The 15,726-nt window shown below is 39.3% G+C and overlaps 1 protein-coding gene across 3 annotated transcripts in view; it reads left to right on the top strand.

Annotated features, from left to right (window-relative positions):
- LOC113881982 (24-hydroxycholesterol 7-alpha-hydroxylase) overlaps positions 1-15,726 on the top strand; it is a 118,917-nt gene that overhangs the window by 48,983 nt on the left and 54,208 nt on the right. For all 3 annotated transcript variants that reach the window (XM_027525110.1, XM_027525109.1, XM_027525111.1), the window contains 3 exons: positions 2,320-2,453; positions 10,265-10,360; positions 11,215-11,303. In XM_027525110.1, the coding sequence (XP_027380911.1) occupies positions 2,320-2,453; positions 10,265-10,360; positions 11,215-11,303 (319 nt within the window). The remainder of the gene's footprint in view (positions 1-2,319; positions 2,454-10,264; positions 10,361-11,214; positions 11,304-15,726) is intronic.

Below are 15,726 nucleotides of genomic sequence, written 5' to 3'. Positions count from 1 at the left end.
TTTATTTCCTCAAGTGTTAACTTATGGTATGTGTTATCTGACTTTATTAAAATATTGAAAATATGGGACAAGGAAAGGGAACAATGTTGCACAGTAGTCAGAGCAGCTTAAAAGCGAGCGTATGACGTAAAGTTGAATTTTCTGTTCTTGAAAGTTTCGTCCGGCATTTCTCCCATGGTGAGTCTTCTCCTTGTGCTTGTGCTTATGCCCACTCAGTTGTGTCCGACTCTTTGCAGCCTCATGGACTGTAGCCCACCAGGCAACTCTGTCCGTGGATTTCTGAGGCAAGAATCCTGGAGCGCGCTGCTACTTCCTACTCCAGGGGAATCTTCCTGACCTAGGGATCAAACCTGTGTCTCTAGAGTGTTCCTTAGCCTTCTACTAGGTTGCTGGTCACCTGCCAGGTAGCTGGGTCCCCTCTTGTCTTGAATCCCCTCCAGCCCTGTCTCACTTTCTCGAGACCCCAGCAGCCCCAGTTCCCTTGGGCTCCTTTGGCACAGTCATCGATACTCCCTTTGTCTCGTGTTTCCACCACAGGGCTAATATTTATTAGCCATATTTATTAGACGACTACATCAGTCTTCTAATATAGGCCATTAGGCAGTGCTTTTCTTTTCCCTTTGTCTTTCTTTTTTTCTTTTTTTGAACTCAAGGAGGCTGGCGGGCTACGGTCCATAGTGTCACAAAGAGTCAGACAGGACTGAAGCAACAGAGCGCACACACGTGCACATTCTGAAAGAATCTCAGATCCCCTCTTACATTTTTAAGTTGATGTTCTCAAGTTTGTTATCCTGCATTTCAATACCCTCCCTGCTTTTAACTATCTTCGAATATCTTACATCTCACAGAATGGTTTCCTTGTCCGCATGGAAACCAATTATCCGTGCTCCTCTCTTACGGCCTGGACTGAGTGCATGGCAGGAATACCTTCATGGTTGTAACCCTGGTGGAGCCCGACTCAACTCCTGGGGCTTGCTCAGTGCTCAAAAATCTGTCAAGTTTAGTGGAGTGTATAGAGGCCCCTATGGGGATTAATAGAATCAGGGCTCAAACAAAAACCCTGGTTCCCAGACTCTGCTAAGCAAAAACATTTGCTTCTGACTCCTTGGGAATTCCACATGTACTGACTGAGAAGGTTTCCCAGGCAGCACTCACCCAGCCCTCTCCCGCAGGATGGGCTGACTGTAGAACAAGCCGTATCTAGAGTCAGACAGATGCGTCTGGAGACCCGCATTCCACTCCCAGGCACTGGTTCCCAGTACAGTTGGGAGGCAAATGTGAAAGTTGACTTATTCAAACTTACCATGTTGTTGAATTTATTCAGCATACACTGTCAAAATGGAATGCTGAGTTGTTTCAAGTAATTTTCAGAGTGTAAACATTTTACTTAAAACACCATTAATTAAATTGTCTCATTTGATCAAAGGCCCTGGCCATATGTCGGTCCATAAAAAGGCCAACTCAGGTGCCTTCAACCTAAATATTAGTTCAGGTATACAACTTCCAATAGGAATGTTTGATGCAGCTATGTTTGGGAAGCTCATAATTCCAGATGAAACACACATGTGCCATCCCCCTTTCTTAATATTCTTTTTGTACCCTCTGAAATGTATGATTAAATGATTAAAAAACAAAAGCAAAAACAGAAACAGTTCAGCAAGGAAGAGATAAGAGAAGAAAGTCAGGTGGCGTCTCACATCTCTTACTTTGTACTTTCTTTACAATTTTATTTGTTTGGCTGTGTCTGCTCTTAGTTGTAGCACATAGGATCTTTAGTTGTTACTTGCAGGAATCTTACGGCATGCGAGCTCTTTGTTTTGGCATGTGGGATCTAGTTCCCTGACCAAGGATCAAGGCTGGTCCCCTGCATTGGGAGTGCACAGTCTTAGCCATTGTACCACTAGGGAAGTAAGACCCTTACTTTGTACTTTTGATGCCTGTCTTTTATTGCTCCTTCCTTAAGTGAAATGAGAATTTGGACAAGAAATAATGAAATGAATAAACTTGAACTCTTTTCTGACAGGAACTATCTTAGACATTTGGTAGCCACAGGACTGGTAAGAACCAAGGTTGGATACCAATCCATTACACTACAGTAATCATCACTGGTTTAGTTTTTTATACCACATTTTATCTTGGTAAGAATAAAATGATAAAAAGAGATAATAAATGGCCAAACTTGATATGCAAAGGTAATAGTAATATTGACACTTGATGTCAGAGGTAGTTCTTAAACTACATTGATGACCTTACATAAAATCACTTTCTGGCCTCTTTAAATCCTTTTTCTTTTCTTTTTTTTTTTAATTCTCTTTGCAGGTAAAGATAAGATTAAAGTGTCTGAGGACGACTTGAAGAAACTCCCTCTAATTAAATGGTGTATTTTGGAAACCATTCGTTTAAGAGCCCCTGGTGTCATCGCTCGAAAAGTGCTGAAGCCAGTTAAAATTTTGGTGAGCTTTGATTTTGTTTTAAAATAATGAACCTTCTAGAAAAAAAGTGAATACTTTATCCATTTGTTTGTTAGATACTTTCTCAATTTCCATTAAATACTGAGTGACACAGAAACAGGTTACTAGTAAAAGTTGTGCAGCAACATTTTGTTAATATAGGTATTTATCTGTTGGCAAATATTTCAGCTAAAACACAACCCTTTTGTAATCACTTTGGCTATGTGGTTCTCTATCAGAATTAGTATAATCCTATTTCAACAAGCAGGTAGGTTGGAAAATCTCTTCTTTGTTGGACCAACCTATTCCTCAGCTGGATAGGTTGGGGAATTGAGGGCATGAGGAAGGTCCTTTGGGATAACTGGAAGACTTCAGGCCCCAGATCACAGTTGCAGGTACACACAGCAGGAACGCCATGGGTAGCTGCAACTGATGTTAGGAATTAAAAACGGAGTGAGGTCTTTTCTATGGGCCAAGCAGAATTTTCTCAAGTGCACCAGAAAAGGTATGTACATATGGCAGATGTTTAGTTCCATATACAGTGAACCAACCAGGCAGAACAAAATAATCTTTTTTAGATGATTGACTTGGGGCCTGAATTATCCAGATAGGTTGTATTTAGTCAGCCCTCCATTTATATTAGCTTTGTTTATACACAGCTTGAGAGTGCCTGGATTTAAATGAAGAAAATTTTGTGGTAGTAGAAACCAAAAGAGAGAAAAAAATCCAAATTTTATACAAGTTGCTACTTGCTAAATACAAAGGAAATGTAGTTTATTTAACTGATCTTATGCAAATTGTAGCATTGAGTTTTAAAGGGATTTTTAACAGTTTTTTCTTTTTAATAATCAAAATATTAATTATATTAGACTATGGATATAAATGAATATATATTTAAATATTTATAAATCTAAATATATATATAATTTGTATAATAAACTTATTTATATAATAAAAAATATACATGTTGATTGGAAATAATCAAACAACTTCATGCAGTTAAATAGAACAATGTGTTTATCACTCTGAATATTACTATTCAATATAATTGTTATTGAATTTTTATTAAGCTTTATTTATATCCTGGCCAGTAGATAAGTAGCTGAATTGCAGAATAGTTAATTGTCTGACAAAGACAAGTGGATGTTTGTTTTTACTGTTATTTTAAGCCTACCGATCCTATACAAATTCTGTTAGATCTATACCTGAATTTTTCTATTTCAGAGTTTAGAGGAGAAAAAGACCATAAAGAGAAGCTAAAAGAAGAAATTAAAAATTGCTTAGAATCTCACAAGTCAGAGATAACCACTGTGAACATTTTGATATTATTGTAATTTTAGAATTTTGTCCTATAGTATGTTCATTAAAATATAAATTGAGGTCACACCAAGCTAATTTTCTCACAACTTACTTTTATTTTATTTAATAATAGATCCAAAATAGTTTTTTTAATCAAAAAAAGACATTTATGTCATTTTAAATTACAGCATAATCTTAATATTGAATATATGGACACCAAATAAATTTTTAAATCAGTTCTCTGTTCTTGAATATGTATGTGGCTTCCATTCTTTCACTATTATAAACAGTGTAAAGATGAACATTCCTATAGCTAAATTTTTGTGCACATTACTGATTATCTTCTTAGTATAAATGAACACAACTTGGTTCTTTTAAACATCAAATATTCTCTGAAACAAAGTAGAATATCTTTGCTGAAAATATTAACATGTTCCCAGGAGTTTGGACCATAAAAACATTCATAGATGGGATCACCTATGTCTTGACCCGTTGGACAACTGGTCAAGTTTCCTTGCTATGAGTTCTAGAAGTATTCTCCATTGCTGTTTCCTAATGGAGTCTGAGCAGGATATATATTTTTGCTCTCGTAATTACTTCTATATATATTTATATATATATATGAATAAGTGAGAATGGACAAACTTTATCTGCTTTCTTTGGTTTGCTCTGTTCCATCGTTCTCTTTATTATGCCACCTTTCCAAAATTCTTAAGCTTCTACTTGTGCTGTCTATTCAAGGTTTCATATTTAGTACCAGGTTAATCTGCAAGAATACCTAGGAAAGAAAGTGAAAGAAAAGAAAGTGAAGTTGCTCAGTCATGTCCGACTCTTTGCGACCCCATGGACTGTAGCCTACCAGGCTCCTCCGTCCATGAAATTTTCCAGGCAAGAGTACTGGAGTGGGGTGCCATTTCCTTCTCCAGGCGATCTTCCTGACCCAGGGATTGAACCCAGGTCTCCTGCATTGCAGGGAGAAGACGCTTTACCTTCTGAGCCACCAGGGAAGCCCCACCTAGGAAAAAACTAACCAAAAAAAGTGTTGGAAAATATGAATAATTAAGGAATATTAGTTATATTCTCAAGGTATTAAAACATGTAACAAAACTACAGTAATTAAAATGGCATGATACTGGTGTCAGACGTGATAGTCAGGTCAATGTAACAGACTAGATAAGTAACAAAGACACAAGCCATGCAGAATATGTAATATTGGATAGATAAATCTTTTTAAGTCCCTGAAGAAGAATGAGATTAATATATGGTTTGGGATGATTGGTTAACAATGGGTATTTTTTTTTTTAGCTTCTAGAATAACAGTTCTCAAACTTTTTGACCTTTATGGCCCCTTTCTACTTTACAAAATTATTAAGAGCCTCAAAGAGCTTTTGTGTATATGAATTATATCTATCAAGATTTGCTGTACTGGAAAATAAAGCTGAGAAATTATTAAAATGTTTATCTAGTTGTTGTTGTTCAGTCACCAAGTAATTCATTTTAAAACTAAGAAACCTAATACATGTTAAAATAATAATGTGGTTTTATGAAACATGACTATATTTTTCAAAACACATAAAAAATAGAACAGCATCATTTCAAGTGTTTGCAAATATAACTGAATTCCCATATATGTGTCTGCTGTCAATCTGTTGTGATATATTGTTTTCTACTGATGGAAATGAAAAAAATTCAGCTTCCCACAGGCATGTAACCAAAAAAGGAAGGAGTATTTTATTCGCCTTTTTCAGATATCTTTGTGGCTATTCTTTGATTCTACACTAAAACTCAACAGATACTTTTTTAAGTTTGTTGCAATCTGAAATTTTATCAATGAATTTTTTTTGTACTTAGTTACATTAAAATACATTGGCCTGTTATGCTTCCCTGGTAGCTCAGTCAGTAAAGATTCCACCTGCAATGCAGGAGACTGCTTACAAGGCAGGAGACCCGAGTTCAATATCTGAGTCGGTAAGATCCCCTGAAGAAGGAAATAGCAACCCACTCTAGTATTCTTGCTTGGAAAATTCCATGGGCACAGAAGCCTGGAGTTCATGGGGTCGTAAGAACTGGACACCACTTAGTGACTGAACCACCTCCACCATCCTATACTTTGAATAAGTCTTTTATTCAAGACTGATTTTTGATGTAGCTGATTCTCTGCAAAGGTCTCCAGACTCCCAGAAGACCTACCCCCACCTTTGAAAGCCACTATTGTGAAGAGAGGGCTTCCCTGATAGCTCAGTTGGTAAAGAATCTGTCTGCAATTCAGGAGATCCCAGTTCGATTCCTGGGTCAGGAAGATTCACTGGAGAAGGGATAGGCTACCCACTCCAGTTTTCTTGGGCTTCCCTGGTGGCTCAGCTGGTAAAGAATCTGCCTGCTATGTGGGAGACCCTGGTTCTATTCCTGGGTTGAGAAGATCCCCTGGAGAAGGGAAAGGCTACCCACTCCAGTATTCTGGCCTGGAGAATTCCGTGGACTGTATAGTCCATGGGCTCACAAAGACTTGGACACAATTGAGCGACTTTCACTTCACATGAATATCATTTTGGAGAGAAGAGGGCTTCTTAGGTTTAGGATTAATCAGTGAAACCACAATGCAGATGAACAGACTGTACCATATCAAAATGTAACATGTCTTATTAAGTATAACCTAAATTAAATGTAAGCCAAAAAATTAAGAATAAATATCAGTATAAGCACAATGCAAATGTTAATGAATCACAGATTAATAAGTAAAGCACTAATATTACACAGATTACTAAGGGTAGGACATGACACAAATTTTATGGAAGAAAATAACTTAAAATGAAAAATACTCAGCTAAGACATAAATTCTTGACCAGCAATAAAAAAGAACCTATTTAAAATGTCAGGTTAGCAGATAAGAGGGCAATGAAATTGATACTCTCATATATTGCAGTTAGAAACATATCTTGCTACAAAATTTGAGGGAACAATTGAGCAATATGTATGATAGCCTTAGATATTCAGAAGACATAGGACATGTATATTCTCATGTCTTCTGAACATCTTTGTTAAAAGATTTTATATGAACAGTGCTTTGTGAAAGAAGATACTTGTGATAGCATTATTTGTTATAAAAATAATAGTAGAAAATGATTAGTTAAGCATCCATTGGAAAGAAAATTATTTTATATGAATATATAATATAAAAATAATCCTTAGGCTATAATATCAAGTGAACAAAGTAGGAGTCAAAAATTATTCAATAGGGACAAAAACAATAATATGTGTATACTGGGTTTATTTATGCATTTGTAAATGATACATATCAGCATATATAAACAATGGACTTCCCAGGTGGTCCTAGTGCTAACGAAAGTGCCTGCCAATGCAGGAAATGCGGATTCCATCCCTGGACTGGAAAAATCTCCTGAGGTAGGAAATGGCAACCCACTCCAGGATTCTTGCCTGGAAAATTCTGTGGACAGAGGAGCCTGGCAGGCTACAGACCATGAGGCCACAGAGAGTCAGACACAACTGAGCGACTAAGCACACACACAGATATAAACAATAAACCACATTTAAAAACAACAAAAACCTAAATTGCTGTTATTAGCTAAAAGTACTGGAGGGAAGTCTAGCCAGTTGATAACTGTCTTCTGTTGCCAGAACTCTGGTTGTTTTCTATTTTTTCTATTTTCCTGAATCTTCCCAAGTGTCTAGAGAGCAGTTTTTTATTATACAGAAGAATACACTTTTGTAAAGTTCTTTTTCTTTTTCTTTTTTTTTAAGCAGCTCACACCAGCTAAGCTTCTGGCCCAAGAGCTAAAGAGAAAGAGTGTGCTTTTTTGGGGTCGGGCTCCTCTGATGGATGCTTTGCTTTACAGGACTCTACTCGTCTTGAAGTAGAGTCTGCATTCCTTGCACCACTTTAGGTGTTGACATCCTTCTTGATTTACAGCAGAGACTCCTTCTCTTTGCTCATCAAGAAAGCTCATCTCCGGACTAGCAGATGAGGTTCATCTGACCTCACGGCATCCCTATGGGGTGGGCTGGTCAAGATCACTTTGGCTTACCTGACAGGTGCACTTATTGCAACACAGAGAAGTTGTGACTTCCACTTCCTCATGGTCTGTGCCCAGTCCTCTGACTGTTTCATCTCTCTCTTGATCTTTTTCTTCATCTGCCACGTTGCAAGGACAGGACCATTTGGACCAGACATCATGATGTCCATTTGCTCAGACGGTTCCTTTGATACACCCGTTTCTCACATCCTCCTCACTCCCTCATCTGCCTACCATTTGCTGCAGCAACAGGAACTTCTTTCTAGTCTCCTCCCTGTTGCTAGTACGACTGCTGTTCCTGAGGCCCTTCTGAAGTCTTCCTCTACCGGCCTGCTTTGTGGGCTGCAGCAGTCAGTGTCTACACGTCACGATGCTAGGTCAGCAGCCACTGAAGGGAGCTATGAGGGTGGGGAGGGGAAGGTGGTGGCTGCCCGGACTGGACACCTGGCCCAGGGCGGCCCCTAAACATATCAGGGCCCTCCCCAGCTGACTTCAGAACCAGTTGTGATGCTTCTAGCCTCAGTTCCAACAGAGGTGGAGTGAACACACAGAAGTGGGATCTCACAGGTCTCTTTCCACTTTAAAGATGTTAAGAGGACAGAAGCAAATGCCTGCATCTCTCCTCATTTTGATCTAACTCTCTAGCAATCCTGGTACCGAAACCACCAGACTCAAGTACTACTCAGCTCCCATGGGAACCAACAGGGGTCTCTTGGGTTAAACAGTGACGGCCCCCTCCCCTCCCCTGTCCACTCCCTGCTTCCATAAAAAGAGATGTTTTCACCTGTAAGATGCTGCTATTCTAAATACGTAGATTTCAAGTAAGTGTTTTGCAAATACCTTGAGAAGACTTCAAAACTCTGCAGGATTAAACAGGTGTGGCTTCTGCCACTTGGCACGGGGAGTTACTAGTAAAATATCTTCACCTCAGTAGAGGTGATGGCTCTCTAGCCATCTCACACCGTGCAGGAGCTCTTTGTCCTCTGGCTCCTGAAGAAGGTGATATAAAGATGATTATTTTTATAATTTTATTATTTATTTATTTTTGGCTGCGCGGGGTCTTCATCGCTGTGTGCAGGCTTTCTCTAGTTGCAGTGCATTGGCTTCTCATTGTGTAGCGGCTCTTGTCGTGGAGCACGGGTGAGTAGCTGTGGCACACGGGCTTAGTTGTCCCACAGCACATGGGATCTTGGATCAGGGATCAAACCTGTGTCTCCTGCATTGGCAGGCAGATTCTTTATCACTGCACCACCAGGGAAGTCGTATAAAGATGATTTTGTGAAACAGTGTTTAGTTCTCAGGCTACAGTCCAAAGAGTCGCAAAGAGTCAGCCACGACTGAGTAACTAAGCGTGCACATGTTATATATCAAAAAACCTATTATAAGGTGAATGGAGAAGGATAATGCAGACTCTGCTGCTTCAGGAAACATAATGTTTATCATCAGTTTCACAACCACCAGCACCTCAAACGTGAAACAAACCCAATAAGCACACAGCGCATGCTTTGTCCTGTGTCTTCCTAATCAGTTGTCTTCGACTTCTTTCTGCCCTACCTGCTGCTGCTGCTGGAGTCAGAGAATTCCCTGCCCCTTCCCTTACACTGTCATCAGCACTCCCAATGACAGGATACCCACTGCCCCTGTTCTCAGTGCTAATATGGCCAGTGTCTGTCTCAGAGTTAGTCTTTTCTGCTCAGAATCCACTGAGTATCCTCAGAATCATCAAGCCCACATGCTGCAAACCCCAATGTGTGCACACATGCTAAGTCACTGCATTCATGTCTAACTCTTTGCAACCCTATGGACTGCAACCCACCAGGATCCTCTGTCCATGAGATTCTCCAGGCAAGAACACTGGAGTGGGTTGCCATGGGTATTGACCCGGGGATCAAACCCACGTTTCCTGCATTGTCAGGCAGATTCTTTACCACCAGCTCCACCTGAGAAGCCTGATATCAAACATCAAAAGCTGCATTAGCGTATGTCTTGGTTGCTTAGTTGTGCCCAACTCTTTGCAACCCCAAGAACTGTAGCCCACGAGGCTCCTCTGTCCATGGGGTTCTCCAGGCAAGTGTGCTGGAGTGGGTTGTTATTCCCTTCTCCAGGGGATCTTCCTGACTAGAGATCAAACCTGGGTCTCCTGCACTGCAGGTGGATTCTTTACCATCTGAGCCACCAAGGAAGACCTCACATTAGAGCAGACTTAAACTAATAAATATAATACTAAAATTTTCACATTTATCTACTATCTTCCCCCATGTAACCAAAGATATATGTATGTTTAACTGATTGTCAGAATTAGACGTAAGTAATTGCCTGCATTAGAAAATAGAAGTGAGCCATCCAGGAAAGAGATTGTCTTACCATCAGTTATACCATGGATATGTCTTCTCTCGAATATGGTTGTAGGATGAGTTTAAATGACCCACGATCTCATTAAAGCAAATTTCAAAACATGACTTGGAACTGATTTTTCTGTTGTAGGATTACACTGTTCCTTCTGGTGACTTATTGATGTTGTCTCCATTTTGGCTACATCGAAATCCAAAGTATTTTCCTGAACCCGACCTGTTCAAGCCTGTAAGTCGTCTCTTCCCATGTACATTGTCCTTGGATTTCCTCTTACTGCTAAGAACATGAATTCATAAATCAATTAGGGCTATTAGCATTAGGAAGTCATATTTTTCTCTGGTAACTAAAGCTATGAAGCACAGATTAGATTTGTAATATAAGCGGTATAACATTTACGAATCAGAGAAATTTTTGGAGTAAGCTTCACCCACTTTAAAATAAATTTTTATCTGAAACGAACAGGACGTGGCAAAGTAAACATGCTTGATTCTGATAGAAGCCTTATTTCATGTTCTTCAGGGAATTGCTTCTGTTATTGGTTTCCATGGAATACAAAAAATAAAAATGAAGCAAATTAAAACTGTGTTCTGCTGTTTCTTAGAATTGAGGAATTACAGCACAAAATAGAATTTTAAGAGGTCATTTAGTCCACTCTCTGCCTTTAGGTGAAATTGTCAAAAATGGCATCCAGATGTATTCATTCTACACACCAAGCTTTCTCCAACTGGGAGGGCTGTCAGTGTCTCCTTGTTAAATTTATTACCAAGAGCAATTTTATGATGGAGCCTGGGGCCTTATTATAAATATTCTTCCTCTTCTGAGGTCAATTCTGTGGTTGATTTACATTATCATTTACATTTGCCACTTAAGAAAATTTCTTTTTTAAACCTTTTTATTTATTAGTTCATGTTCCAAAAACATAATGGTGGCTGATATTAATAACAGGTTGGAAAAAATGACCAACAACCCTGCAACTTTATATGCAAGGATTAGCTGTACAAGATCATTTTTAGCCTAGAGAAATAAAGTTAAGCTTATTTATATAAGACTGATTTGGGGAAAAAAATGCTTTCTTCCCACAGGAACGTTGGAAAGAAGCAAATTTAGAGAAGCATGCTTTCTTGGACTGCTTCATGGCATTTGGGAGCGGGAAGTACCAGTGTCCTGGAAGGTCAGTGTGACAGCTGGGTCACATTTATCCAGAAAGTCTGCAGAAAGATGAAGGCTCAGAGAGGGAAAGCTTTGGCTTAATCCCTCTTTTCTTTACTATCGAAACTAAAGGAAATCTAGGAGACCACATTCTCTTTGGTTGGCCCATCATATTGTGTGATGTCTTTCTGGGAATGTCTGCAGTGGTTTCTGATAGGAGACCTCATGAGAATTAAATATTACAATTGCAGCTACCAGATGAAAGCTGGGTTTGTGTTTCAAATGCTCAACTTTCCTATAAGGATGATTTGAAGTGCTTTGACTTCTTTTTTAAAGATAAAGATAGTGTGCATGTGTGCTCGGTCGTGTCCAACCCTTTGCGGCCCATGGACTGTAGCCCACTGGGTTCCTCTGTCCATGAATTTTTCCAGGCAAGAATACTGGAGTAGGTTGCATTTCCTTCTCCAAAGGATCTTCCTGCCCCAGGGATTGAACCGAGTCTCCTGCATCTTCTGTATTGGCAGGCAGATTCTTTACTACTGAGCCATCTGGGAAGCCAAAGATAAAGATAAAAATATCAGTATTTCTTGATATGTCCATAGCAGTGTTATGATGGACATTTGCTGGGGTTAGAGAACATCTTTAACTTGGACCATCACAGCAACTTATTAGGTGGTTTTTGTTTATTGAATTAGTTTGGTTCTATAATAACCTGCCTTTGATGTCTTTTAGAGTTAAATTAATATGGTACCCAGGCTGACTATTCAATGTGATGCCCTGTTCTAGTGCAAGTTACTTACTGTTTATTTAAGAACATCTTAAATAATGTTTATTTATTTTGAACATCTCACCTGTAGCAGGCCCTGTACTAAGCATTAAGAATAGAGCATGGAGAAAGATAGACACGGTCCCTGACCTTTGAAAACGTACAGCCTACATCGAATAAATACCATTTCCTCATTGGAGATGGTTCTGTTGGAGAAATGTAGATACCTGTTTAGAACAAAATCTCACTCAGTGAACATACAAATCCTTTAAAAATTCTATATTCAAAATATTGTAGTTTTAACTTAAGGCACTCATCTCCATTGTTTGAACATAATTAAACCAATCCATATTTGTGATTATGACTTACTCAACAGCATCCATTCAACTCCTCCTTTGTTATATGTTTTATAATACCAATTTGGTTTTTGTTGTAGTTCAGTCAGTAAAGAATCTGCCTGCAATGCAGGAGACCTGGGTTTGATTCCTGGGTAGGGAAGATTCTCTGGAGAAGGGAATGGCAACCCACTCCAGTATTCTTGCCTGGAGAATCTCATGGACAGACGAGCCTGGCAGGCTAGAGTCCATGGGGTCGCAAGAGTCAGACACAACTTAGCGACTAAACCATCACCACCACCACCAAAATGGTTATAATTAGCCTTGGCCAACCATGGAAATTCTGTCTTCCTTCCTAGAAGTTGTTCTAGAAGCTGAGGGGTAGGTAAGCAGATTGGTGCCTGGTGTTTCCCTGGAGACAACTGTTCATCCTTGGCCTAAATTGGTAAATCAGATTCAAGGGAGAGACGATTTTCTTCTATGCATAGGAGAGAGGCCCCCTCTGTCCTCTCCCACTAGAAGTGAACAAGCAAGCAGGTAGCTCCGGTTGTTGCTAAGAGCAAGTTCAAGAGCAATAAGCTTTAGGACACAGAGGAGAAATATGGGAAAATCCTGGTCTGTGAGATGTCACATGTCACTGAATCATCAATATTGAGGAGCTACTCTACTTACTGTTGTGATAGATAATAAATATTTTTAACCTTATAAATAATATATATTACACGTAATATATATGTGATAAATGTTCACTGTTTTTTAAGGCAGTTTGAGTTGGAGGTTTCATTGGTTAGACCTGAAAGCATGCTCACATGCCCACCAAAGAAACTCCAAAGTTGAACATTATAATTAAGCGTCAGATACTGTAAGGGAATAGTATCACAAACAAAAACAATAATAACTACAAAACTCCACGAAGCTCATCCTTCCTCCAATATTAGTTTTACTTTAGAAAAACAGTTCTTAAACCAATAACATATTTATTATTTTTGTCATCTACTAATATCAATGTTGTAAGTCTTTTAAAAACATTAGCTAATGCTTTTTTTCAGTCCTTTAATATATATTCCTAGTTGTGCCTAAAGATTTTATCATAAGCATCTTTAAAATTGAGCAACGAGTAGTTTAAACCAAGGACTGAAATGCTTTGCCCTGCAGTGTATAGTGTGGGCCAATGAGACTGTGGTTTCTAAGAGAGGCTATTTACGATCTTACTGGGATATCTTCTGAGGCTGGCAGACATTTGCTTGGGTTTGATAGCAATGGGTCCAGTAGTGGGACATTTCAGCTGAATCAATAGTATATTATTTATTCAGAAATGATACATTTTTCAATGCGCTAAGCTCATACTGTATGTTCTGCAGTGGGTACTGCAGAAGCTCTGGGCAAGAGTAAGACATATTCTCAGTCCTCAGGAGATGACATCTGGAGAAGGAGGAGGATATCATATCGAGTTCACAAATAACTGGAAGGAACACAGGATGAGAGATGGCCAAGCATCAAGCTCTGGAGATTCAAGGGAGGGTGTATCTGATCAGGGTGATCTTAGACAGTTTTCTGGGGAGAAAAGCCTTTGAAGAGTTAGATGAACTTCTGGACAGAGGAAGCAGTAAGCAAAGGGTCATTTGATCAAGGGTATGTGGGTTAGGGGTTATGGTTTTACTATTACTGGGGCCAGTAGTGACTAGAAGACAGATTGAAAAAGAACATTGGTCCAATGATGTATTACAAAGATTTGGGTAGAGCAGACTCGAGTGGGGCCTGCCTTAGGTTATAAGGTCATGCTAACATTCCATCTCAGAGACATGAAGTGGTGGAATCTATCGGATTTGGAAAATGATTAGAAATGGTGATCAGCTGAAAGGGAGGATTTGAGGAGGATGGTGGCTTTAAATTTACGTGGCTGGAAGAGATGGTAGAAATAGAGAAATTAGGAATAGGAGCAGTTTGGAGGACAAGACATTAGGTTTTCCTTCGAAAACTTTTGAGTGCAAAGTGTGGCAACATATATATCGTATAACCAAAATCTGTAGGCTGAATACGAATGTTGAATAAATATGACTTAATTTTTAAAAACCAACTTAGTTTATTTAGTTTTATATTAAGTTTCTGTTTTTAATAGCCATAATTTTTCTGTTACTTATTTTAAACAGCCAACCCATAAAACATTAAAAAAAAAAAAAAAGGCAAACAAAAACCAGAAAATTGTTCATGAGGGCGAATGATTTCATTTGGACAGTGTGTGCTAAGAAAGATCTTTGCACTAGAAATATAATCCTACAAAACCTTAGTATAATCCCTAGAAAATGCACCCATTCTTAGTTTGTATGCCTCGAGCCAGTTTATTTTCTCATGTACCAAATACTCAGTGAGTCAGAGAAATTTGCCTGTGAACTAGCTGATGATCAAAGTTTGTCAAGAAAACACTGCGGGCTTGCAGCTGTCACCCCTTGGTGTTTAGGCCACCAAACCAGAAGAACCCCTCTCCAAAGTGAACGCTGAGTAAGAACTTGGTGCTGCCATCAGCCGCCAACCAAAAAGCAGAATGGAAGAACTAGAGTTCCTCCTTGAAAGACAGGAGTTCAGAAAATATATTTAGAGGATGAACCCCTGGCGAGACACATTTCTTCAGTGGAAGGGAATTCTTCCCAAATAAATCTGCTGGAGAAGTCTAGTGATTTTGCAGAAAAACAAACAGGAGAAAACACGTGAACTACTGGCCTGCCCCAGCCATAGTAGCATACGAAATGAAGAATAGGCATTTTCCTACTGAACTGTGAATTTCGATGGAGGAGTAGGATGGGGGATTTCCAGTGTCAAGTGGGTGTCTCTGAGAGTCGATGATCTTAGCAGAAAGGGATGTGCCTGCCATACCCACCCCTTGGAATGCACATCAAAGCCAACAGTCCTGTTTGCCCTTGGTGCCCATCCCTGCAAGAGGATCCCAGTGGGCTGTGTCATTGTGCTAATTGATATGGGTTAAATTCCAGTGTAAAACACTAGCTCTGATCTTTGGCAAGATTACCCTCCCCCCCTTACAAAGGCATGCTTGGATAAGAAAAGGGTGTAATAAGAGGAAGGCTGCAGTACTTGAGACATGGAAATGAAGCATGGACTTCTCGGGAAGAGAAACTATGATTTCTACTTTTTGTGTGTATTTGGGTTTTTCATGTATCCTAGGGCAGACAGTGCTAGGTCACGGATTTATCTTGAATTACTAACAAAAATCACATTATTATTGGAAAATTAATTCAAACATAGCTCCAGCTGATAGATTAGATTCCTGGGTCAGGAAGTTCCCCTGGAGAAGGGATAGGGAACCCACTTCAGTATTCTTGGGCTTCTCT

Source organism: Bos indicus x Bos taurus, chromosome 23 (genome assembly GCF_003369695.1).
Source record: "Bos indicus x Bos taurus breed Angus x Brahman F1 hybrid chromosome 23, Bos_hybrid_MaternalHap_v2.0, whole genome shotgun sequence".
Lineage (NCBI taxonomy): Eukaryota > Metazoa > Chordata > Mammalia > Artiodactyla > Bovidae > Bos > Bos indicus x Bos taurus.
The sequence above is the reverse complement of the archived record's forward strand: the minus strand, read 5'-3'. Positions and strand labels throughout refer to the sequence as shown.